The sequence below is a fragment of the Uranotaenia lowii genome, unplaced genomic scaffold (assembly GCF_029784155.1).
Source record: "Uranotaenia lowii strain MFRU-FL unplaced genomic scaffold, ASM2978415v1 HiC_scaffold_160, whole genome shotgun sequence".
NCBI classification, from domain to species: Eukaryota; Metazoa; Arthropoda; class Insecta; order Diptera; family Culicidae; genus Uranotaenia; species Uranotaenia lowii.
Window position 1 is genome coordinate 1 of NW_026597633.1, and position 27889 is coordinate 27889.

General features: G+C 35.9%; 1 protein-coding gene across 2 annotated transcripts in view; it reads right to left on the reverse strand.

Moving 5' to 3' along the window:
• Positions 1-27889, reverse strand: part of LOC129759459 (stress-activated protein kinase JNK) — a 50531-nt gene continuing 22642 nt past the window's right edge. The window contains exons 3-8 of one of the 2 annotated variants that reach the window (XM_055756924.1): positions 16784-17030; positions 15921-16050; positions 14813-15010; positions 4561-4825; positions 4214-4497; positions 1-4147 (exon numbers count right to left, since the gene is read on the reverse strand). In XM_055756924.1, the coding sequence (XP_055612899.1) occupies positions 4010-4147; positions 4214-4497; positions 4561-4825; positions 14813-15010; positions 15921-16050; positions 16784-16905 (1137 nt within the window). In that variant the 5' untranslated portion in view covers positions 16906-17030 and the 3' untranslated portion in view covers positions 1-4009. The remainder of the gene's footprint in view (positions 4148-4213; positions 4498-4560; positions 4826-14812; positions 15011-15920; positions 16051-16783; positions 17031-27889) is intronic. The other variant, XM_055756925.1, reaches the window with a different exon arrangement.

Genomic DNA, 27889 nt, shown 5'->3' on the forward strand with positions numbered 1-27889 from the left:
TATTTACTTAATACACTTGTAGCTTTATAACACAATCTGCACGTGCGCTCGCCGCGTTCAATCCACACCGATCAAATAATCCTGTCCCCACAACCTCTAACTTCTCCTATAATTGTTCACTCACAGGTATCTCGAAATGCCGTCTTATCTCATGCGCATTTTTTTTCTAGTTCTCTTGTTCACTCGGTGTTTTTCTTTCTAATTTGTTGGTTTTATTAACGTGTGTTTTGTTCATATTTCTTCCTTATAGCGCGTGTTGTCTCAATTTAATTGGTAATATTTCGTGATTGTGAGCGTTTTAGTTCTCCTAGTTTCCCGATTCTCATATTTACTGATGATAGCCGGTTTTTTGTGAGTTTTTTTTGGGTATGTTTTATTGTTTTTTTTCTATTTAATTTATTTTCTGTTAAACTTGGTTTGGGACGTGAAGTCTGACATCCAGTCAGACTCTTAGTTTTGTGGTTTATGTTTTGCTGGAAATTGTAACCAATGGGATACTCTTAGCCAATGCCAATAATGTCTTATCCTCACAAGTTTTGGGTAAGAAATCCTAAGCTTGTAACCGACCGGGAAAACTCGCTGCTGCTTGTTCATTTTTTGTTTGCTGACTGAGAATAGAACGAGACAGATTTCTAAGAAGGTTAACGAGAGATATTTTTTGTATTAAGGTGCAATATTTGACTTTGTTTCTTGTTCGCCTACTAAGGTAATTCGATTCAGAGGTTTCTTGTTCTTTGACTATATTCTTTGCATTATTTTTCAACAAGGTGAAATCTAATGACTGACTCCATGCTCAACGGGAAAAAATTGTAAGTAATAAAAACGCTATGACTTCTCGCGATAAACTGGATGCATAAATGGTGGATTTGAATGTGCCTTCGGATGTTGTTTGTGATGAAGTGGGATTGTGTGTTTAACTACTATTCTTGGTTGCTATGATGACTGAGAACTGGCAAATTTTACTCTAGTATGATTATTTATTTATTCTTCGACTTTCTCAAGTTCAGTATTTTTAAATGAGTTGGACGTCATTTTTGTTTCAGTGATCGTTCACTTAGGTTTTAGAGCGGCATTCAATAAACGCAGTCAACTGAAGGAGTTCAGTTATTTCGGAAAACGATAGTTCAAAAAGACAAATTATTGAGGCAAGCGATTGTCATTTTCTTTATGTTATCATTCTTAGCAGAATTAATTAGAATCAGACAACGAAATTCTGAAAAAAAAATCAAATTTTCCATTGAAAATTACTCGAAAAAAGTGCAGTCATATTGAATTTACATTTTCAGAAATGTTCCCGAATCATTTCTGAAAGGGTTTCCAGGTTTTTTTTTCCACTTTTTTATTTGATCGGCTTAATTCGCTTTTTGTTTTGTTTGCTATAAAAAGGGCGGAATCGTGAAACTGTGTTCTCCATAATAACGTGTTTAAACCGTTCTCTATCTTTTCAGTTTTGGTTTTCAGTTCTTCTTGTTTTTGTCGGTGTCCGGCAACAAATTTATTCCACGTTTGCAGCTTTAGAGAAGTGAAAATTTTTCGAAAAACGTTCAGCAAAAATCACGAGCACGAGTTTTTTTGTTTTGTTTTCTGTCTTCTTCTGGGGGTGTCGCATAATTTGTCCGTATCAAAATTAAATCTGTCCGGCGGCGGCGTTGAGAGAAATTTAGATATTGCTATTTGTTGTTTAAAAATGAACCCATCTAGTGTAACAATCTTCCACTAATGAAGACTTTTTTTTTGGGTTGTACTAGTTGCATCGCACTTGGCGACTTACATTTTCACATTTCCTTTTTTTTTTGTTCAATTCTAGCTTGTGTTACTTTCTCTCGATCTAATCATAAAAATAATGATTAGTGCTTAAACATTAGGTTCTATTTTAAATCTGTAGTTTCATCCAACGTGGTGTGTGATTTCGGGATGCTCTGATTACTTACTTTCTGGATTATTTACTTATTATTCATGTTCTTACTTTGCTGCTTTATCATTTCATTCGTATATTTTTATTTCTTATTCGGTATTTACATGATTATATTCTTCACTACCACGGTCTTTGGAGCTTCCTACCTTTCCTTCTACGAATCGATCCTGAAATATAGTTCCTTTGTTTATGAAATATATTGTAAGCTGCGTTTTTTCTGCTAAACATTTTTTATCGCTTTAAAAATTTATTTTTTTACAATTACATTTCTTTTGTTGCTTCTTATTGAGGTGATGATTAAGTACTCTCCTGGGGGTACACGAAATGATTATGCTGATTTTTTTTAACGTGAAACGATCTCGATGGGATGTTTATGGCAATTGAAATGGCATTAAAAAAAGAGAAAAAAAATCGTGGGATTGATATTTTTGTGAGCGAGTAAAATCTACGTTTTTTGACCGCGGTGTTTCTCCTTTTCTCTCGAATATAGGGCAGTGATTTTAAAAATTAATGCCGTTCAACGTTCCGTGAACATAAGTAGGCTTTTGTCCTGATTATTCAAGGGTTTAAATGTTAAAGAACCAATCAAATGATCAGAAATTGTTACAGCAGTAGATCTAGAATGCCATGAAGTTCCTGAGAGTGAAAATTCATTTTTCTCAATTTTCTTCAAGACCAACATTGAGCTATGAATCTCCAATTTCGAATAGAAGTTGACGGATTTAACAGATTGTTTTAAAAGAGTTTACATTTCCAAGGAGGTATTTTATTGAAACAATGATGCAACCGAAATCAGTCACTGAACACAAAGTAATTGGAATATCTACCGTCAAGATGTCACCAGTCGATGATGGGAAATGAGGTCAACTGGAGAGGTCTGAATATTTCAAATTTCCATAGGGCAGTTTCAAACATAATTAAACATAAACTTCTTGGAGAATAATAATTTTAAAAAATAAAACAAAACTTACCTTAAAGGGTTGTTCCAATTTTCGCACGGTTGCTTATCAATGAATGAATACTTAACAGAGACCAGAATTGTGAAACGGTAGACGACAAAATGATCACGACTTTTTTTAATATTCATCTTTCTAGTTTGTTCTTCTTGTTTTAAATTTGTTTGATTATTTTATTAGAGAGAGAAGGGGTTGTTTGATATTCATTTCATAGCTGTTTTGGTTTTGCATTTTAGTTGACTTAATTCAACAATTAAAAGCGATCTAAGTATATTTAATTTTCAATTTCTGCATAACTTTGCTACCGTCAAATTTAGTAGTTGCTCTGGATCGGTTATTTTTTCTTCTGTAGAACTGGTCACATTCATCTGATGGAAGCGTAGATTTGTGTGTGTGTTTTTGATTCAATCCGGAACGATAAAATTATTGCACATTTTGACCAGCTGGTTCAAAACTTCAGTTTCGGTTTCAGCTCCGTTCCATCAGTTTGCGTCCGCGTTGTTGTCGCGTTTTGTCACTATTTAGCTTAGCCTAAATGTACTTATGTTGTCATTCCGCTTAGATTAATCCGTTTGCTTCGCTTACACAAGTCTTTTACAATTCGGGTAAATATGTACAAAGGTTTTTCTGTTCTCCTCTTGTCAAAATTTTTGTTTACATATTATTTTATATTTTTTGTTTGTTTCATAATTAACTTCACAGCGCACATTTTTTCACTTTCTGCTTCTGCTTCTAGTTAGTTTAGTACGGATTCGTCTTTCAACTTGCACAATGCTAATTAACGAAACCACTTGAGTGTTCATACAGAGTCCTCCTTTCACGTGTTCCACTTTCCACCTGTCCCAATACAACAACTTTCGTCTACGGTTTTGTTTTCTTCTGCGCCTGCTGCGACTGGCTAGCGCTTCGCTGTCTAAAGCAATCTTCACACTAGTCGCTCTTCGCACATATTTTTGCTAGCACTACTACTATTACTACTGCTACTATTGATACAACTGATGGTTGAGTAACCATTGCCACCAGCAGCACCGCTCGGCCCTGCCGCCGCGGAAGTTCCGCACCTATAGTCGGAATTGGAATCGGGCACCTTGGGTGGCCGATGATGCCGGTCGTTTTAGTCTTCAGCTGCCGATGATTTCTACCGTGGAGTTCCTTCACCATCCGCCAAGTTATTACGGGCTTCGTACTCCATGACCTCCTGGTAGATCAGTTCCTTCCACTGCTCCACGGTGTGTTCCCGTTCGTCTACGCTGTGATCGTACGGGCCGGGCGCAGGCTGCAGAAAAACAAAATTTCCATTAAAACACCTTCCTTCCTACAATCTTTCCGTTATCGCACTTACCGCATTGACTTCACTTTCGTCGTACCAGACGTTGATGTAGCTGTGTACCAGTGCCTGGTCGACTGAGATCCTATGTTCCGGATCCACAACTAGCATCTTGCTGAGCAGATCCCGGGCCTGACTAGCCTTGAGTCGATTATGCTCGTTCGAGTCTGTTGGGAACAGCACGTCCGGGAACAACCGATCGAACGGATACCCGGTATATCGGGGCCGATTCTCCACGTAATTCCTCACCGTTGGCTGTAACCGGGCCATGAACGAGGGCGAGGGCGTTCCCAATTGTTCTGTGGAAAGAAATTCAAACAAATGTGAACCTAAACATTACAGAAGACAAACCCCCAACTCACCAATAATCTTGTTCCACTGGTCGATGTGATCGGTTCCGGGGAACAGGACCCCACCACGGATCATCTCGCCCATAATGCAGCCGACGGACCAGATGTCGACGTTCTCCTTGTAGCCCATGCCGAGGATGACCTCGGGGGCCCGGTAGTACCGGGTGACTACGTACGGGGTCATCATGAAGGTGGTGCCGGCCGTCCGGGCCAGCCCGAAGTCTAGAATTTTGAGCGTGCAGTCCGACTTGACTACGATGTTCGAAGGCTTTAAATCCTGTCGAAAGGAAAAGAATGTTCGGTCAGCTTCTTGAACAATCATTTGGGAGTGGACTATCATAATGGTCAAGTTTCAAGTTTATACCCTAACAGAGAATCTATACCATCGTCCGCAGATTACATTCTCAAGTTGAAATCTTCGATGTCACTCCCCTCCTTTCATAACGAGTTCCCCGAATTCTCACCTCATGACCTTTGCCCAAGTCCCTCCTCTCTTCATTTTTGTCCAAATGTTATCCACCTTAGATGTTCGAGAGATGAATTCCCAATAACTTCATATAATAACCAACCAAATATGTCTGCGATACACTTTGGTTGGTTGTAGAATGCGTGGTACATTCAGCAATCTACTTCCATAGTATCCACACGACCCCGGTGAAAGTATAGACTTTGAGAAAATCTAGAAATTCATCCCTCGTAGAAGCGGTATCGTTGGAAATACTTCTATTTCCGGCTAATGTTTCAAAGTTCGAGTAGTGGTTATTTATTTTACAATGTATTTATTTAAAACGGCTCATACACTTGGTTTAAAGGAGCCAAACACAGTTTTTATCGCGTATTATCGAGTTGTTATTGTAATTTGTTATTTATTTCTGATCAACAGATCACATATTGATCCTAATGAAGACTTTGTTTTTGTGGCGTTTAAATAGCTGTGGGAAGCTGACGCTGAAAAGGGGTCAGGGAAATAAAAGTCTAGAGAACAAAACACTTAGGTCTAACTTCAGGGTCCTCAAGGCACTTATAACTTTTCTTCGGAGAACATCCCTCGAATGGTCGAAACATTTCTCACACACATGAACTGGCGTCCTACTGCCGTGTACGGACGAGAACGGAAAAATGAACCTCCAAAAATTTTAGTACAAAAATCGGGCAGCCGATCGATGAACACGGTCGTTTTGGAGGTTAATGTTCCTGTTTTAGAATGGTATAAAGATTTCGTCATATTTGAAAACCTCGCAGTGAGACGTGCTAACGGGCATTACTTCTCTTTTTCTCACGTCTCACTGCTACACCGCCGATTATTTTACGAGAGATCCAGAGCGCCGAAACTGGAAGGAAAACAAACGGCAAAATAAAATCATAAGTTTGCAATCACCACCAAGTAAAGTCGTGTCTTCTAACTCGATCCGAAAATCCACCAGCGGGTGAAAAAAAATCGCTCCCCCATCGATGGAAAGGGGTGATAGTGCGATTAGTGAAAGTTTTTGTTTGAATGTTAAAGTCCGCTCATGAATTGAAGTGACTGCATAGTGCAGTATTAAACATTTTTGGTCCTTCGAGCCGGATCAAAATGTTCATGGATGCCCCTGACGGCTTCAATGATAGCTTCAGATATTTCTCGATAACAATTAACTAAACTCAATCATTCACAACATTACAAAGTGGACTGTATTTTACTATTCTACTAATTCTAAGTGGACTTCTGACACAATACACTAACTGGCCAATCAGGCCTCGGACTCTGCCCATTCTAGGCCTCTAACACAGGCAACTCTAGCCGCTTACTTGTGATCCTTACTCTAGGACGGCTGGTCGGGAAAAGAGGTCGAACCAAGGGCAAACTTTAGCTCGACCCTGTTTTAATCGTCTTCGGAAACGATGATGTCCGATTAATTTTGGCGCGCATAGCTGCCGTTAAAGCTAGCATTTATTTTATTTACATAGTATTCCGTCTTACGACATAACTTGACGAACATAGTTCCTAAAATTCACTCGATTCATAGCAACCGTTCTCCAATTTCTCGGGCACCCCACGTTCGCCAAATCACGCTCCACTTGGTCTAACCATCTCGCTCGTTGCGCCCCCGCTCGTCTTGTTCCTACCGGATTCGTAGCGAACACCTGTTTTGCAGGACAGTCTTCCGGCATTCTCGCAACATGTCCTGCCCAGCGTATCCGGCCAGCTTTCACCACCTTCTGGATACTGGGTTCGCCGTCGAGTCGCGCGAGCTCGTGGTTCATCCTTCGCCTCCACACTCCGTTCTCCTGTACGCCGCCAAAGATGTTTCTTAACACACGTCGCTCGAATACTCCGAGTGTACGCAGGTCCTCCTCGAGCAATATCCATGTCTCGTGCCCGTAGAGAACAACCGGTCTAATGAGCGTCGTATACAGGTTACACTTCGTGCGAGGGCTAAGTCTTCTCGACCGCAGTTGCTTGTGGAGTCCATAGTAGGCACGACTTCCGTTGATAATTCGCCTCCGGATCTCACGGCTGGTGTCATTGTCTGCGGTCACCAGTGAGCCGAGATAGACAAAGTCTTCGACTATCTCCAGCTCGTCGCCGTCGATCGTGGCCTTGTTATTACTGGACAAGCGGGTTCGGTCGGTCTCGGATCCGCAGGCCAGCATATACTTCGTCTTGGACGTATTAATCATCAACCCAATCCTTCCTGCTTCGCGTTTCAGTTTGCGGTAGATCTCCTCCACCGCCGCAAATGATCTGCCGACTATATCAATGTCATCGGCAAAGCAGATAAGTTGACTGGATCTGTTGAAAATCGTGCCCCGCATTTCGCCCACCGCTCGTCGAATAACACCTTCTAGCGCCACGTTGAACATCATGCAGGATAGACCATCACCTTGTCGAAGCCCCCTGCGCGATTCGAATGAACTCGACAATTCACCCGAGATCCGCACACAGCACTGCGTTCCATCCATCGTCGCCTTGATCAGTCTGATCAGCTTCCCGGAAAAGCCGTTCTAGTCCATGATTTTCCATAGCTCGTTACGGTCGATCGTGTCGTTAAAGCTAGCAGCGTGGCGATAAACTACTGGGCCCTTTTGGTTCAATTGGTTCAATTTCACCTGCTCGTTCCAGATCAGTTTCCATTAGAGATGTACCGAATATTCGGTCAGCCGAATATTCCTCGCCGAATACCGCCAAAAAACCGTTAAGCCGAATATTTGGCTCACCGAATAATTGAGGCCGAATGGGCCGAATACTTATTTAAAAACAAATTACAAAAACAGACTTCTCAAATTTTTCAAATGTTGGATAATTTATTAAATATCCAAAAGTTATGTTGAAAAGCCTTCAAAATCATTAAAACTTATAGTTTCAGTTCAGGACTTTCCGTTCAAATGTATGATTGATTTTAGGAATGAAACTATAAATATTCAACTATATTTTTATGATTGATTGGCAGCTCGTGTTTATGAATGGCAAAACAGGAGATCATTAGGAGGTGTAATTGGATAGCCGATAGCACATTTATTTGTTTAGATAAAATTGTGACAAATTTTGTCCTCCCTTGAGGTGAACTCCAACCAGATGCGGCAGCAACTAAATTGCTAGCGAAGGAAAAAATGCCGCTGGAGTTGTCGGTAGTAGACATCCCGGTTGGGTGGCACCGATTTGCGTTTCATCGGGATTGGTGTGCTGACCGCCAACCCGAACACAGCATTATCATATTATTCCTTGTTAGCATAATATTTTTTGTGCTCACAAATAAACAAAACCTTAATGAAGATAAACACAGGAAAACTACAAAAAAATCAACTATTAAATATAATTGAACGCTTAAAATCAATCATAAATTGATTCAATCAAATTTATAGTTAAATCAAGCATAGCTGTATAGTTGAATCTACAATATATTTAGTATGCCCAACATCAATCCGTATACAGTTGCGTCCTTAAAAGAATGAAATCGTCTGCGAAAATGAACCTCATTTTCTACCTGGCACCATTTTTGTTCGCGTTCATCGGTTTTGACAAAACTTGGCCTGATACTAGATCAAACATTTTAACAACTTTGAACCAAATTTGAAGATTTTCCAATGAAAATTGCCAAAGATACAGCAAATTTAGTGAAGCAAACCCCAATTTCACTTTTTTACGGGGAAAGCTGTATCTTTGTTTCTAGTCATATGTAAAGACTTCAAATTTTGTAGAACGTAGGGGAGATGAGGGCATAACGAGCACCCAGGGCATAATGAGCACTACTTTTTTCTACGAAAGTACGTATTTTCTTAAATAAATTTTCATGAGGATTTGTTTCGTACTTCCTATAGTATTAATTTTTCACAAAAAAAGGAATCTCCTTATCATCTTTACAGAGATATTTAAAAAAAACTGGCTTGGTTCTCAAGTTACGAAAATATTATAATTTTTGAACACCACGAAATAAGCTCTTATGATCTTAAAATAACCTTGATCTATAATGTACGCACTGCAAAATGATGTACACATTGTTTCTCAATTTTTACCATCATAAAATTTTTTATTTTTCACTTTTATCAATTTTAAAACACGTTTTACTTAAATTTGTTGACTAGGGGCATATAGAGCACTATATTATCGAGGCATAATGAGCATTTTCTGCCGTAGAATCTAGCAGCGAATTAAAATTGATTTATAGCGTCACACCTTGACTAGTTTTCATCCGACGATTTAGCCTATTGGTAAGGTGTCGGAGAGGTAATCAAAAGACTAGCGTTAGATTTCTGTTCGAGGTGATTTTTTCCATTTACAATTCATGATCGATTTTTTTATTGTTACATTATACGGCTAGTAGCATCATCCTCCGAACAAAGCACATAATGTATGAGCGTGCGTGAATTGTTTGTATTCTACAAACAGACCTAGATTATTTTGTTATTGCTTTGTTTGATGAATCTACGACTCACCTGACTTCATCGAATTGAATTCGCTGCTAGATTCCCCGGCAAAAACGCATATCTTGCTCTGATTAATGGTGCTCATACTGCCTCAGGGGGGGTTCTCATTATGCCTCCACAGTGGCTGGTTTTCAGCTTTTGGCAAAATTTTTTAAAATGCATTTTTTAACGTTTTCATCTAGTTTTTCACGTTTCAGCCCGTTAGGGAATAGGCTTTTCAAGTGTCTGAACACGAAACAATAATGTAACCTCCATATTATAGCTATTTTCTATGGTTAAATAACCGTTTTCCTTAAGGTGGCCATTATGCCCCCATCTCCCCTAAGTTGAATAGTTGAAAGATTGTGTGAGGATTTCATGATAAAATATCAACCGAGAAAGAAATTGCAGCTTGTCAAAGTTGGAAGTGAGTTCGCAGCTTCACGCAATTTCATTCGTTTTTGAAAGCAGCTGTATATAGTTAAATTTATTATTTTTATGGTTGATTCAATCATACAATTGTTAAAGCGATCAAATTTATAGTTGAATTCATAAAATTTGTAATTGTAATTAAAGGTAAATTGTCCATTGTTGAAAAAATAAGTTAACAGTTGAAAACGGTCCATAATCGGCTGTTCGCCGAAGCTTCCGTTGGATGTCGGAACAGGAGCGTTGTACGGTCTTCATGTCAACTTTGTAAATTCATCTCTTGATTCTACCAATTAATTGTTTGCAGTTCTTGGCTCTTCCATTATTTTCGTACACCAATGAGCTCAAAGTTCCGAAAAATTTTTCGATCGGACGACACTGAGACAGATTTTTCGGCTTGTGGTTCTTAGGTACAAATGGGATCTAATGGGTATTCAGGAAGGTTTGTGTTTTTTTGGCATAACGCGATGACGCTTTATCCAGTCAAAACACGTATTGTCTGTTGTGTTTAAGAATTTAAACTTTAATTTTCGTTTTCGAAAAATATAATTTTTAAAACCTTTTTTTAATTTTATCAGAAATCAAAATGAGAACTAGAGAGCTGAATCGGAATGCTTGTAATGAAAAAAATTTAAAAGAAGTTCATAAAATGAGCACTTATGAATTAAAATTTGTTGGTTTATTTATTCTAATGCCCGAAAAATATTTATCTATTTATAATGATAGTCATGGCCGTAGGAACGGGGGGGGTTTTGGGGGTTAAACCCCCCCATGAAGATCCGAAGATGCCAAGTGAAATAATGTACCAAACATATTTTCATATGTGATGAAAGAAATTAGAGAAACATGAACTATCAAAGAACGGAAGAACATAAGTCGTAAATATCATGAAAATTTCGAAAAAGATACAACGGCTCACCGACAGGACTTGAACCTGCAATCTCCGCTTCGGTACAACGGCGCGTTAGCCAATTCCACCACGGTGAACGTGATGGAACCGGCGAACACGAGCAATCGAGCTCTGCCGATCAACTGCTGGACCTTCTATCGAAACACCATGTATATCCCGCATGTGATCTTTCCCTCTATTGATCTCTCTTGTTTCTCTAATCCCACCCATCGACTCGGGATTTTAGCCGAGCGAGCACATGGTCGATTGCTTCGGGTTTGCCGCAACTTACGGTCAGATGAAGAAGCAATCAGTGCCGCTCAAGGTTCCGAGCAGACCAGTTACACAGGGAGGTGTTGCTCTGTTGAAATCAATACTGATGTTATGAAATCGCTTGGTACATCTTTGTACCAAACATAAAATTTTAATTTTCTAATCAAATTTTGATGAACTACGTAAATGATTCAAGAGTAACAACAGTGTAACAATCTTGAATCCAAAACCTCGAAATCTAATCCCAGGACCACATCTCTACAACAGTTTTTCAAAAAATTTCTCACTTGTTGATAGTAATTGAGTCCCAAATATTGAATCCCAATAAAGTTAGACTAAGCTTACCAGATTGTATGGATTTTGACCAGATTTTTTCACTCTATTTGCAAAATCAAACGAAAATTACAATTGAGTGATAAGAATTATGTATCTTGCGTTCAAACCACTTTTTTTTAAACAAATTTTGCCAAAATAAACACAACCGATTTTTTGGAAGCCTGATTTTTCTAATGATTCTGAATCTCCTGATGTGTTTTGAAAAAAAATAAAAACAGTATTCCGTGTGTTTTTCTCCTTTATTTTAGAGGAATATTTCCGAAATTTGCCTGCATATTGGACGGGTTTTTAAAAAACTTGAAACAATATGCCCTTATTTCGCAAGGTTTCAGGATAAAATTGCCTGGATTACTTGATCCAACATGAGTATTGCATTTTAATCTAAAATGTGATGAATTTTCCATATTCAAAACACTGAATTTCTGAATATGAAAAAAAAAAACATTTGAAACTCAAACTTCTTTTAAGATTTGGATCTGAAATTTTTATTCTCAATTTATGTAAAGAGTTGAATCATAAGAAAGTTTCATAAGTCCAAAAATTAAAAATATATAAAAAATTTCGTCATTCACAATTTTATTAAAAATTTTCAAGTTCAACTACGAATAAATAATTGAATAAAAAATCATATTAAAAACCATAAATTCAAACTCAAATGAAAAATTTCTGGTCAAGGGTTCTGATACAAATTTCTCTTTTTGTTTTCATATTCATAGGATTTCTTATACGGAATTTAGATTCAGGCTTAGAATTTGGGTTAAAAATGCAAAATTCAGACTTGGAACTAAATTTCAAGATTTGTATTCAGATTAGGCTTAAATTTAAGTTTTTTATTTTTTGAAAAATCTTGATTTCGATTTTGAAACCATTAATTACAGGATTTCAATTATGAAATATGAAATAATAAATGATAATTTTTTAACTTGTTTTTTATCCTTATGTAAAAATGAAGCTGGAGATTTTATTTACAAAATTTACATATAATGCAGATTCTTCAAAATCAAAGGTTCTAACTAAGTCTTATATTTTAATCGAGTTTACAAGAGTAGTTAAAAAACTCATTGGAACCGCAAACCTTATTTTTTACTTTTATTTCTGAATATTTGATACATTTTCACCCAATGCTTAAAATGGTTATGCTTATGGTTCAGAAGAATTTGCTTGTTAAATTACGTGAGTTAATAAAAAAAAAATTCTGAATGAAGGTTTTTTTTGTTTCGATTCTCGATGCAGTTGGCACACCAGATATTGAAAAACCTATCTGAAACAACTGTAATCGATGTTTACTCTTGGGCTACTCGGGCGAACTCACGGATATCAGCTCAGGAGGCAACTGATTTATCAACTGAGCTATATCTCAAGTACCCATATTTTCGAAAGCTTCATGAACAAAATTGGCTTCTCCTAGGACTTATTTTCAAAAGTTAACAACTTTTAATTCAAAATAATTTTAATCTGAATAATTTGCACTAAGTACATGAAGCTCTCAGAGCCAAAGGAGTAGAAGTGAGAAAATGGTCGATTTTGAGTTAATGATGTTAAATGATTCTTCACATTTCAAACTACATGTGATAATTTTTTCGGATTTTTAGAATTTTATTTACATACTTTTACATTCGATTTAAAAGTACAAATTCTCGAAAAATATATAACAAACGGTCAAACACGTCAATTTAAAATCGTTTTTTCTCGAAATAAGCTTTTATGTACTTATACCCCTTTGGCTCCAAGGGGTTCACTTGTGTAGGCATTGTTTAAGCAAAAATGTTATTGGGAAAAATTTGTCATCAAAACCCCCCCTATGAGCCGGTTCTTCCTACGGCCCTGATGATAGTTTTATGCGCATAACAAACAAATGAACCTCAATGGATTTTAACGTATGTTTAAAACCTCAATAATTTGAAGGCTTATTTGTAGAATTTGAAGTAAAAATAAAAGAGACAAACCCTCGTATAGTTTTTTTTATATTAATTAACATCTTGTAGCATGCATTTTTATGATATAAAATTTTCGATGCTTTAATATTTCAACAGAACACATCGAAAGTCTATTTTTTATCTGGGAATAGGTATAAGGAAAGAATTGCACTAAAGTTTAAAATGATATATTTTATCAGGTCACAATGGTAAATCGCCAAAATTTCAACGTTACTAAGCTGTACCCGTTATGAAAATGTATTGATTCAGAAGAATGAAAATAGCTTCCGTTTGCCAATTAACAACGGAAATCTGTGGCGTTGTGGAAAATGGTAATAAAACTGAGTTAACATCAGGATGCAATGTATCTTAGCGATCACCATTATTTGTAGTAAGGATAAAATGAGTTGCGGCTCTTTGAAACTTGGACATTTCCTAAATTTGCAATTTTTGGCTCTTCTGTCTCAAAAGGTTGCCGACCGCTGGTCTAGCTCGTTACGAATCCTGTTTAACATTCCTTACATAGAATTCGCTTTGGCTACGACTTGTTCAACATGAGCTCTTCATCTAGCGCGACTTCCAGATCTTTCACGGAGGTTTTTCTAACTATGCTACAGAGACGATATTCGTGTACAATATACCTTAATTTCCGAAAAAAGGTAATAACATTACATGTTGAAGCATTGATTTTCAATCCGAAACTGCTGCGAAACTCTGAAAATCTATAAAGCGCATTTTGTAGGGTCAAACAATCCTTTGGGTGCCGCAGAGGGATGAACAGTTTACGCGCGTCATGCAGCACTCCAGGAAACTCATTCATAACAGTGACGAAAAAAAGACGTCCTAAGTGACTCCCTTGTGGTACGCCGTTGTTGACCACAAATAGGATTCTTTCTTTCAGGTACGAACAAATTCACTGAAGCCAAATTCCGGTGATCCCATTTTTACACAGCACTGACATGAGAGCATTTATGTTAATCGCATCGACTTGTAAACCCTGCATCATCCATTGTGAAATTCGAGAGACGAATTCTGCCAAGTTCGTAACAGTTGAACCATGCTGAAAGTTCGACATTTTCCCTTCTAACCAAGGATACATTTGGTCATAAACTATGCTCTCGAACAGTTTGGGTATGGCAGACAGAATTGCTATCCCACGATAATTTTGAGCCGGCCGTTTCGAAAACTGACCTCCACGAATTGAAGTTGAGAAGAGCATTAATTACGGTTCCACAAAGGCGTTAACGTTATCGTTCTGTTATCCCTATACTAGATTTATCTAGAAACTTTTACGACATTTTGTAGAACTTCTTTTCTTTGACCATATTTACGTTTAAAAAATGATAAAATGACTTATTCTTGAAGGAATTACATATAAGGTTTTCGAGAAACAAAAGTATGGTTGAAAAGTTGTTTCAGGAAGGTGAACTTCGAACTTTAAACGCGTTGATAAACTAGATAATATCTTATGGTTGAACTTCCAGATAAGCTATTGAAAGAAAATTTCCCCTGATAAAGATCAAAAGCCAAAACTTACCCTGTGAATGATGCCGGCCGAGTGCAGATGCTTGATGCCGCACAGCATCTGGTACAGCAGGTAGGACATCCGCTCGTGGTCCAGATCCATCTGAATGACCTGGCACAGGTTGGCGTCCATCAGCTCCATCACCAGGTACACGTCCTGGAACTCCTCCAGGGTGCGTTGCGGCGTGAATGCATTTAACAGTCCAATGATCTTGGGTTGGTTGGTGGAGTCGAAGAAAGATGGAGATCCAAAACGAAAGAGAGAAATCGATTAGGATGATTGGATTTTAATTTGCCGCTGAATGTGGGTGGTGGCGTTAAAAGATGGTCGCCGGAATCACACGGGAGAAATATCCCGGGTTCCCCGGAGAGAGATTATTCCTCTTCCGAAGGTGCTATTATAGTTTTCTCATTGTTCTAAGAGGAAAAGCTAGCGTGGGAGGAGGGATGATTATATAGGAACTTTTCATCTCGGCAAGGGAAAGTTTTTTGCTTCGATTCCAACTTGTTCCTTTTTTTTGCTCTCGAATCCCATTGATGGATTCTTTTCAGGGCGGTGATTCAGCAAATAGAGTTATTTTTTATTCAGATTTTTTTTTCATTGAAAAGGTTTTAGGTTTTATGTTTTCATTCTGTGTGGAAGGAATAACTGCTGAATGGGAAAATTGAGAAAAAAAAGTTGCCAGGCATTTGGTCCTTGAGCTATGTTAGCGCAGAAGCTCATTAGTGGGAGAGCTATTGCGTTCTAGAATGATTGATCGATTACATATTATGATTTTTGAAAGGATTTTCGAGAGATTTATGTTTCTTTTATGACGAAAATCTGAATTGACACATTCAGATTTCAGATTTCAGATTCAGATTTCAGATTCAGATTTCAGATTCAGATTTCAGATTCAGATTTCAGTTTCAGATTTCAGATTTAGATTTCAGATTCAGATTTCAGATTCAGATTTCAGATTCAGATTTCAGATTCAGATTTCAGATTCAGATTTCAGATTCTGATTTCAGATTCCGATTTCAAATTCAGATTTCAGATTTAAATTAAAGTTGCAGATTTCCAATTTGATGTTGAATTTAGATCACGTTTTAAGCTTTGAAAAATTATGAATCGTACTTACATTTTTGTGATTGACTAATTTCATAAGCTTAAACTCCCTGTAGGCTCGTTTGGCATGTGTGACGTTCTGGAACGGTCTCGACAGCTTTTTGATGGCCACATTCTGCTGGGTGACAGTGTCGTATGCGGCGCTGAAAATGTGAATGAGCAAAAAATCAGACAGATCAATAACACTTATCTAGCGGAAAAATCTCGACGACTAGGCCCTTATTAGTAGAGGTTTGGTTAAAGCATCCTTCTGTTAATTTCCGATGAGCACAGGAAACGACACAGGCCGGTGTTAGTTTGGTAGTTTTATTACAATGATATTGACTCTCAAATGAGGTTTAACTCGTTATTATTGGGATAATTTGGCAGAACCATTGTTATTGACGTCAAAACACAAGAAAATCGAAGAAAAAAAAACGAACAGAACAAGACAATACAGAATCAAACATAGATATGGAATTACGCTTCCGAGAAAAAAAAATGCTTCGAATGTTTCCGAAGGAATGTAATTGGATAACAATGCAGAAAGTGGAACCCGAAAAATCCTCCCCGCAAGCGTTGATGAAATGGTTGTTATTCAAGGGGGAATGTTGTTTGCCATAATTTCCATTCCATTCCGAGGAAAAAAAAATCGAGGATTCGACAATATTCTCCCTCTTCTGAATTGTGTGGTTAGAGTTAATGGTCAATGACTCAGATGGCGTTTTGGTAAATATGACTTTTGATCTGCAAGTGTTATGGGTTGCCTTATCCAAAGATGGCGGTTAGTTCAAGCATGAAGATGGTATTTGTTAGGTTCGAAATAGCAATTTTTTTTTTGATTCGGTTAGTCGCTCTTCCAAAGGCGAATGAAACTCTTTTTTTTTCTGGACTTACCAAACCATCCCCTGGGCTCCGAAGCCCTTGGCCTCCAGCCGGACGTACCGGTTGGGCACTTCAAATTCGGTATCACCGAACTGGTACTTTTCCCATTTTTCGTTTACCTTTTCCTGGCTCATTTTGAAGGATAATGGTTTCACGTTCAAGTTTTAATTAATTTTTCTACTAGCTTGGTAGATCGCCTAATATGATTTTTTGTTCTAACGATGATTGATTACTGTTTTTCTGCATGGGATTTTTTCAACTAAAATAAAATAATAAGATATGGAAAATTAGCTTAACGTAAGACACAAAGGTGAACGAAAATGTATTAAATAATGACCCTTTGCATTGGTTATACAAAACAAACCATTTACTGTTTTTGCGATAGTCAGAATTGTGTATTATATATTTCGAAATATTTTCAAGAAAATGACCCAATATTTTCCTGAGATAAATGGTCCAATTCCAGGATTCCAAACTTTGCTAGGAAGAAAAGGTTGTATGCATAAGTGAAATGAAAACAAAATTAAAGGTTTGTTTTAAAAAAAATATCTATGTGTAAAATGACACAATTGATTTTCTATATCGGGTTTTCGGGCATTGATTAGTAAAAGGATCGTCATTTCAGGACATTTTTAGTCAATATCAGTCATTTTTCTAATTTCTAGCGATTTTCCGTTTTTAAATTTCCAAGTTTTTTTTTCAGCTGCTCGGCTAACAATGATGAATTTTCCTGTTTTTTTTTTATAATTATTCAAAATCAATATGAAAAAAATCAATCACATACCATGAACTTCTAACAAACATAACAGACAGAATAAGCAATGTTTGCCAAAACATTCTAACTAGTATTGAATAATACAAAATTAAAAGATCTTCAAACAATTTTGAGAATTGAGGCGCTTAGAATCAGAGGGATATAAGTGCCCCAATAATAGTTCCTAAAAATACGCTTCAAAGTTGTCAAAACTCGATTTTTCATATCGTTTTTTTTCATTTGAGCAGTTTTAACTCAGAAAAAAAAGAAAAAATAATTGAAATTTTGCACCAAATATTAAGATATGAAAAATCGATTCGTATACTTAAGGGATTTATTTTTATTATCTAACGGGCTTGCGTTGGGGGTCTTCTGATCTTCTCTAAAATTGAGAATTTGATTCATTTTTACAACTTAAAAAAACATGATTTTTTCAGATTTCTTACATTTTATTTAGATTTGGTAAGATTTTTTTATGCAAATAAAATAAAACCATATGTCAAAGCTACATAACTCTGTTTATTTGGGGAAGATCTGAAGATCCCCGGCGCAAAACCGTCAGATGATTAAAAAAAACCCCTTAACTCGAAACCTATTATTATGGCACTTACATCTCGCTGATTTTGAGAGGTTTAATTGTACTAAAACTCATACACTTTCATCTAGCGAAATTTGGCAACTATTCAAGTTTTTGCGCCAAAATTTGAACACCTATAGTTGAAGATGTTTCGGATCACAATTTTTTTTTCAAAAAAGTATGATTAAAAATTGTGAAGATTTTAAAATTAATCAATAAGCATATCAACTCGATTGGGAAAATATAAGCTTCACCTGAAATTTAAAATTATATCAACAATTTTAAAAATATCGTCCTCAAGAATGAGTAGGGGAAGGTGGGGTATCATGGGTAACTTTTTTCTTTGGTTCATAAAATCTTTCTTATAAAAGAAAAAAAATAAATGGAAAGGTTTTCTACATTTTTAAGGTGTCATTAGACATTTTTTTTTATTTTTTTTTCAAATACATGAATTTCCCGAGTTCTGACTGTGGAGAAACTTAGGCCACCAAATCCAAATTGACGTTAACGTTAAAAGTTTATATGTTGACCTAAAACTGAAATTTCATAATTCATTTAGTTATTTTAAAGCAATTTCAGATGAGAAAATAAAAAAGAGAGTTGTGTGTGATCGAATAGTTCCTAAAACCTGGCTCGCGAACGTTTCGGCAAAATTCCTTACATAGGATTTATGTTCGTCTCTATCGCATGAGAAAAGATGGACCAAACATTTTTCATTACTCTTAATTTGACATAAGAAAACTTTACATATAGTAATAACGTATTTTAAGTTCTGAATGTGTATAAAAACACCAAAATAAAAGAGGCCCAAGATACCCAATAAAATGTGGCCCACGATTCCCCACAAGCAATGGTTTGCAAATTTGTTGCGTTTGTGTGACTTATCGATGTTTCATTAAAATTTTCTTTTCATTTGAAAGAACATGACAAAATTAAGATCTTAAGCGTATGAGCATATTTTTGTTATGTACTTTAGGTCTCCAACGGATGCACTTTTGCGGGTGCTTGTTTAATTATGTAAGTACATTTTTCTAAGCTAGTTAAATAAAAGAAGCATATGATGCGTACATAAGTCAACAACATATAGAAAAATAAGCTTACGCAAAGCGACGACGATGACAGTTGGGTTGGGATTTTTATCTCAACACACAGCTGAGATATCTAGAGTGGCTCACGTTACCTCACTCTCCCCTATCAAAATATCATTCTCAAGAATGAGTAATTTTTTCCACTGCTAATTTATTTTTAATATTAGCCTCTGTGTGTAAAGAAATGCAAACAAACATTTAAAAAAATTATCATTTTTTTTTAAATGTGTCTTGAAAGTTTAAAATTATCAGATTAAGAAAAAAATAAATTACATATGAATAGTAAATAAAAAATATTAAAACACATTTTCTCACACAGAAGTCTTTAAGTAACAATGTTTTTTTCAATTCCAAAGATAAGAAAGTGTGATCATGATGTTTTGAAGGACGAACTAAGCCTGAAGTACTTTTAAGTTGACTTTTGTTCAAATAAAATTATTCACGTCGACGATTGAAGTTTTGTAAATTTTCAAATATGACAAAAATATTTTCAATCTATTTGTAAGGATTCCGTGAGGTTTTGGACATAAAAACTCTTGAACCAGGGCTTGAAATTTGTACATTATTTATTGTTTTGTTGTTCAAAAATTTCGGTCTAAAGGAAGTTAAGTGAATTGATTTTAGTGAAATTTTACCTATGAAATATCTCCCCATTTTAATGTTTGATGCAATGTATGAGCTAACATGTTTTTAAATCTCAGAAAAGAATTTTTTAATGTTGACTTTCTTAAAATGTATTAAGAGTTAGTAGTTGTTATACCTTGACTTGTAATGAATAAGTCATTTAAGCTGAAATTCATGAAAAAATATGAACTCGTGAATGAGACAGGTATGAGCTTTTGCAGCTTGAAAAACTTTACGAAAAAAATGTAACAAAATTATTTCGTTTTTATCACATTTGGAAAGTTTAACGAAGGAATATCCGATATTTAAAATTTATTCGAAATATTCCCTCAAAAACTAATCCCAAATTCATAATTTTACTACAGTTTTTTTTTAATTATCTCACTTGTTCATAAAAAATTATTTCTGTTTTCATATTTGCGATTCTGATGGATTCAGAATTCTTGATTCTTGACTTACAATTCGAATCATCATTAGAAATTAGAAACGAAACACTGTTTTGAAATACTGGTTCAAAAGTAATTTTACATTTCAGTTTTTTCGATTCATGATTTTTTAAACTAATGTTCATTTTCGATAATTGGATAATTATTTTCCGAATATTAAAATAAAAGAAAACCAGATACCATTTTGATTTTTCGTTTCATGTTTAGATTCAGAGTTCCTAAACTTCATTGTTATGCAGAATCCCAACAAATCTAACAATGCTTCAAAAAATGGCGGTTCAAAATTGAAAAAATCAGAACCAACTTCATCATTTGAAATTCAAATTCGCAAATCCGCTTGAAAACAAATTGAAACCCATAACATCAAAATTTAAATTACAGATTCATGATTGAGGGCTCTCGAATTTGAACAAAAAAAACACCTGTCATGTGTTCTAATGATGAACATTGGTCTTGACATACATCACACAACGAAAAATTTTCTAATTAAATTATTATTTCTGTTATTTGAACGATTTTTAATAAACATGTCGAGGCATGGCAAAGCGCGCCATGTCCGCTTATCTACACTGCCAGCCAAAAGTTTGGGATCGCCCCCTCAAAAACATAAAAATTTTGATCGGCCATATCTCAGCCATCTTATTACATATTGGAATTCATTTGATCTCATTCAAGAGATCGTGGTTTTGAACCTCCTATATTGAAGTTATATGACTTAAATTAAGCTTAAAGTTGAGACATTTTCAAAAACCGAACTTAACATTCAAACCCGATCATCTCAGGATGTGATGGACCAATTTTCAAAATTCGAATTCTTTTTTCACGCTTATTAAAATACTTTTGTTTAATTTTTGCGAAAAATTTGCAATGTACTTAAAATATGGTCGACCAAAATTTTCATGTTTTTAAGAGGGTGATCAAACATTTTTGGCCGGCAGTGTATAAGCATGTTTTATATTTGTTTAAATTTATATGCAGTTTTCATCACAACACTTTTAAAGAAATTTATATATTGAATTGGAAAGCATAGCTGAAGTTATATTATAAGTAAGTAAAATTAAATTTTTACCTGGCAATGACTTTCGGGGGCACTTAAATCAATAAACACTTATTAAACGTTAACCGGCGCGTTTGGGTACACACATACGTAACACTTTGCCCCAAACGAAATGGAAATTTAGAACAACTTTCGAAATTCAAGTATTCCTATTTATATAATTTGGTGAAGAGCAGTCCTCCTTTCAAAACTATTGTCGAATTTACTGGATTGCATTCTTCATTTAAGAGTTATAAAAGATTCTTTTTAACGTGGGCGTTTTACCCCTAGTTCCCCTACGTCATCAGCATTTTTTTTTCTAAAAAACTACAGTTGAATGTACAAATCATTCCTACAAGAGACAAAATTTATCAGCTGAATCAAACACGTTTAAGCCAAGAAACTAATTTTCGTCAATCATATTCCTTTTTGGTCTTGTAAATGAGATTCAAATAGTGTTGTTTCAAAATTTTCTTAGTGGCTCAGTTAAGCCTAATCAAATTGGACATGTTAAATTCTAACATAAATTAGAAAATAAGCCTCAAAACTCGTAAATATGCAACACATTTATTGAAAGTTTATTCATTTTAAGTAGGTCCTTTTTTTTATCAACCGTTTCATTATATGAAGATTTAACGATTCGAGAAATCTCTCGAAAGTAAACGACTCATATTTCTACCGGCTATTTCTCGGTAACAACTGGACTGTGGTCTACAATTTTAATTTTTTTTTGAGGTGATCAAAATTTCGAGTTTAATTCATTTTTTTTTAGTTAAGATGTAGCATTAGAGGAACTGAAATATATGCACTACTTAGTAGCTGAGCAAAAAATTCTCGATCCCTCGGAGGGATTCCCGATTTTCCATCGCATTTTCCCGATGCATTTTGAATCCTGACTGCATTTCTCGACTTTCCCAAGTGAGTGGCCACCCTGTATATTCCATTGAATCAAAGATTCTGATTTTGCCTAGATATTCTTGTTCGGATATATTAGTGGTCCAGAAATGAAATTTAACGGAAAACAATTATTTGCGTCTTTCCTCTCAAGTTTGAAGCATTTAATGTCTGAGACAAACTTTTACAAAAACTAAAGGCGGTCATTTTGAATAAAATAATTTTAGGGTGGTTCATAAAGTTACTAAGATATGAAAATTATTTTCTAACTGTGTTAAGATAGAGGCCTACATTTTTCTATGAATTCGTAGAATCTGAAACTTTGTGGAAGATTTCAAACATAAAATAAAAAGATAAATAAATAAAAGATTGATGGCCAATTGTTTTCATAAGGTTAGGGAGGTCCTACAAAAACATTAGTTTTCGTTATATCTTTTCAGGGTGACATTTTATCAAAAATATTTGTTAGGCAAGATTTTAGATATTTATGATGCGCATCTTTTGTAAAAACGGATTACCAAAATTTGTTCCTGTGTTTTTTTAGTGATTAGTGATTATTTGTGTAGAAAAATGACAAATTGCATTGGAAAGCTTATTCTTTACAACAAAAAAAAAACTGGAGGTTTTCAGAAACAACAGATTTTCAAAAAATTGCCTTATTTTGAAGCTAGCTAAACTAATTTCTTCATGAAAATTTCATTTCAATTGCCGGACCCTGTATTACTATCAGAGCCGGAATAATTTTGTAAATGATAGCTTTTCCGAAAACATCGTAAGGCCTAAAAATCTCAAAATAAGGCTAGCAACTCTTTTTCAATCCGTTGTTTGACCATGCTTCATGCATCTTCACCATCTTTTTTTTCTGGACTGTAACAATCTTTAAACAAGTCTAGCAACAACTTTGAAATCTGTACCTTTCTAACTATTTCATCTTATTTATTTGAACCGCAATAAACTCAAAATAATATAAACACAGAGTCATCAAAGATTGTAAATGCAGCAGTTTCATTTTTACACAAAAACTGTTGGCAAAAAGTCATGATGCACCGCGCCCCTAGAGCAAACTGAAACAACGAATGAGTCAAAAGTACGTCTTTCTTTGAAGGTCTCAGTTAATTTTTTATAAACCGCATCTTTTGGATTTTTAAACAGCAATCACTCTACTTTTTTGCATATTCTTCGATATTTTGTAAAAACTCGAAGACCTTGAGACGATATAATCCATGAGAAAAGCTCCTCATGGGCGAAAAAGGGACATATCTATTATCGCTCATAACAAAAAACATGTTAAATATAGGTCAAGAGCTCTCTTGAGCTGAAATTACATGACCCTAAATGATCAGATGTGCCAAAATAGAAAATTGCAAAACTTCGTACAATCATCACAAAAACGTGCGCTAGAAAAAAACTTTGTTCAATGACCTTCATCGTTGACAAACGAAAATTAACTTAACACAAACAAAGCCTTCAAAGGGAATAATAAATCCACACACAGCTATTCGGCTCTCTCAAATTTGTAGAAAACTTGACATCTATTTACTCATGAGTAAGATCAATTAATTTGTTGGAATCATTTGAATTTACAGTAACTTTTATTGAACTTTTCATCAAATTCATTCTTCGTAGAACTGAAATTTCCAAAGGTGCCTCATATGAAACCAAAATGTTCTCTTACGATTCACTAAAATGCATGTATTAAATTAAACTTTCAATTCAAAGTTTGTAATTTGGTTTAAAAGGTAGAATCAATATTCACAGGTGAAACTGTTTTTAATTCCCTCGAAAACCGTACAGTCAATCAAATGGGAACGATTTTGAAGATACATTAAATGTTCTTAAAAATTTCTTAACTTAATATTTGCCTCTCGAATATAAAGTGCGTGTTAAAATCACACAGATTAGGTGGACAACGTATAGAAATGTTACCCCAAACTGTTTTTTTATACTTATCCGCATCAAAAATTTTCGTACCGAACGAAACCTTCCCCTGATCCTAGCTTCGAACAACCCATCCAGAAGATTTCCTATCACCGATTGAAAGTGGCCAGCTTCCGGAAGTAATCTAATAGAAGGGATTGGCCGATCCCTCGACCGACTTACTGGGTCTAAAACGGATGGCGTAAACTGATTGAAAAACTACTATCTCCACAAGTTTTATGATAAATGGAAACTCGCCCTTCCTCCTTAGTATATTTTGAGTTTACCGGCTGGTAGATGTGGTGGGATTTTTATCACCGATCGGAAAATCTCAAAAGGGATGGTTTTCCGGTTTTGGGCATTTCCTTTATCAGCAAGGGAAGAAATTCTGGTCGTTTGTTATACGAGGAGCGGAAAAACTTCTCTAGGAAATGTTTTCTATTTATTTGTGAATTTGACGTCTGAATCGATTTAGAAGTTTTTCAAATTTGCATCAATTTATTCTTATTTGCTCGTTTGTTTTTTTTTTTAATTTCAACACGTTTCTAATTGGATTAGATATTTGTATATAGAATAAAATTTAAATGATTGAAAATTGTCTTAAATTCCGTTCGAAAAATCTTGTTTGTAATGAAATGAACCGGAAAGGGTGGTTTGCCCCCAGAAAAGGTTACCCAACACACCGAAAACATTCCTTTCCATCACCCGGCAGCTTGAAAAACGAAAAAAAAGGAATCCTATTTTGGTTATCTCCAGCCCAAAGATAATATAATGGTCTTTGCAAATCGGGCGAAGAGAAAGATACCCAATAGATGGCATCCAGCAACACAGAGGGCAGCATCATGCATCACAAGATTTAATCGGTTTTATGGGTTCTAAAATTGAATTTTCCCAAGCCGTTTTGGCAAGTCCTTCTCCTTCTATGAGTTGGGATTGGGCGAAGGTGCTGGGAAAAGCAAAACAGTCTATATGGACAACAATTTTCGATACTTTTTCTTTCCTCCGGAGGAGCCGACTAAGAAATTTGATCTGATGTTATTTTTGTTGCCGTCACAAGATGATGGCCATGGGAGAAAATTTTTGCCATCTGTCGACTGACGATGCTCTGCTATCTGTGCTGTGTTGTGCCGGGCTTTTGAGTGCCGATAAACGAAAATGGGCTTTGGCTTTGTTTTTCCGAGAGATTCCATCACAACAAACATTAACAGCTGTGTCTGATGCCTCGGTCACCGGGGGAATTCATAATTTGACGGCTTGATTTCGGATGGACAATTGTTGGCACAAACAATATTATCGAGATTATTTTGGTACAGGACGTCAAGTTCTTGAAAAATCATACCTTTAACAATCAATGAAAACATTTTCATTTCAAACAATTTTTTGAACTAAGGAAATTACCGATGGTTAGTGAATTTGAAGAAAAATTCGATAAAAATGATTTTTTTTCTTTTTTGATAGGAGTTTAACCCGTTGGGGTCATTCTTCCTCGAAATATCAATTATGCCAAATTAATTCATCTAACTTCTGAGTCATAAATAGTGGGAATTAATTTATCAAAAATTTTCTGCCACGCGCACTCAAGACGGACAAACAATTGTGTGTGGTTTTGTTTTTATATTTGTGGGCTTTTGTTCGCATCAAGGTAGTTATCGTTTGTCTACGATAAACATCGCGGAGCAAATTCTTTCCCGGAGCACATTTTTCAAATGCTTGGAGAGTATGCAATGGACAACAACACTATTATGGCACATTTTAAACTTGTATGAAAGTTTTTCACAAGAACACTCACAAGAATATATCAATGACAGACTTTGCTTTGTTTGTTTTACCTAGTGTTGCCAAAATAACAAACATTGCCATAGAAATTTATTTATTAATTTTTATTCCATATTCCACATCCTACAAATTTTAGTTCATTTCTGCATATCTTTCATCTCATCTCTACATTCTTTTTCAAATTGATCTCAATAGAATCTTTCATTTACCGACTTTTGTTTTTCTCTAAATCAAAATTTTATATTTCAAATATCCTTCATCTCAATTCTATATTCCATTCTCAGCAAAAGCTTTTCAAATTCTAAAATTTTATTGTCAACAGCCTTCCCAACCAGAAGGCCAAGTCAAAACAAACAATCTGCATCAGTAGCCTTTAAAAGCTGCGCTTCCTAAGCCAATCCGTCCTTTCCACCGAAAGGCCAAATCAAAATAATCAGTTAGCAAAAGCTGCCTTAGAAATCTGCGCTTCCTGAGCCAATCCGTCCTTTTTCCATCGGAAGGCGAAATCAAAACAAACAATCAGCAGCAGCAGGTTTCAAAATCTGCACTTCCTTAGCCAATTCGGTTTTAATTACCGAAAGGCCAAACCAAAACAAATAATCAGCAGCAACAGTATAAAAATCTGCGCTTCCTATGCCAATACTTCTTTTTCCTCCGGAAGGCCAAATCAAAACAAACAATCAGCAGCATCAGCCTTAAAAATCTGCGCTTCCTAAGCCAATCCGTCCTTTTCCATCGGAAGGCCAAATCAAAACCAAAAATCATCAGCAGCAGCCTTAGAAATCTACGCTCCCTAAGCAAATTCTGTCTTTTTCCTCCGGAAGGCCAAATCATAACAAACAATCAACTGCAGCCTTGAATATCTGCGCTTTCTAAGCCAATCCGGACTTTTCCACCGGAAGGCGAAATCAAAACAAACAATCAGCAGCAGCCTTGAAAATCATCGCTCCCTTAGCCATTTCCGTCTTTTTCCACCGGAAGTCCAAATCATAACAATCAATCAGCAGGCTCAGTCATAAAAATCTGCGCTTTCTAAGCCTATTCCGTGTTTTTTTTTCCACCGAAAGGCCAAACCGAAACAAACAATCAGCAGAAGCTGCCTTAGAAATTTGCGCTTCCTAAGCCAATTCGACCTTTTTACCGGCAGCGAAATCAAAACAAACAATCAGCAGCAGCCTTAAAAATCTGCAATTCCTAAGCCAATTCTGTGTCTTTCCACCGGAAGGCCAAATTAAAACAAACAATCAGCAGCAACAGTCTTAAAAGTCTGCCCTTTTTAAGCCAATTTCGTGTTTTTCCACCGAAAAGTTAATCATAACAAACAGTTAGCAGAAGCTGCCTTAAAAATTTGCGCTTCCTAAACCATGCTGTCTTTTTCCATCGGAAGGCGAAATAAAAACAAACAATCAGCAGCAGCAGCCTCAAAAATCAGCGCTTCTTAAGCCAATTCTGTCTTTTCCACCGGAAGGCCAAACTAAAGCAAGCAATCAGCAGAAGCTGTCTTAAAATTTGCGCTTTCTAAACCAATCTCCAACAGCAGCAGCCTTAAAAATCAGTGCTTCCTTAGCAATTTCTGTCTTTTTTCCACCGGAAGGCGAAATAAGAAAAAACAATAAACAGCAACAGTTTTAAAAATCGGCGCTTCCTTAGCCATTTCCGTCTTTTTTCCACAGGAAGCAGCAACAGTCTTAAAAATCTGCCCTTCTTTAGCCAATTTCGTGTTTATCCACCGAGAAAATTAAACATAACAAACAATTAGCAGAATCTGTCTTAAAAATTTGCGCTTCCTAAACCATGCTGTCTTTTTCCACCGGAAGGCGAAATAAAAACAAACAAACAGCAGAAGCAGCCTTAAAAATCAGCGCTTCTTAAGCCAATTCTGTCTTTTTCCACCGGAAGGCCAAACTAAAGCAAGCAATCAGCAGAAGCGGTCTTAAAATTTGCCCTTTCTAAACCAATCCGTACTTTTCCACCGGAAGGCGAAATCAAAACAATCAACAGTAGCA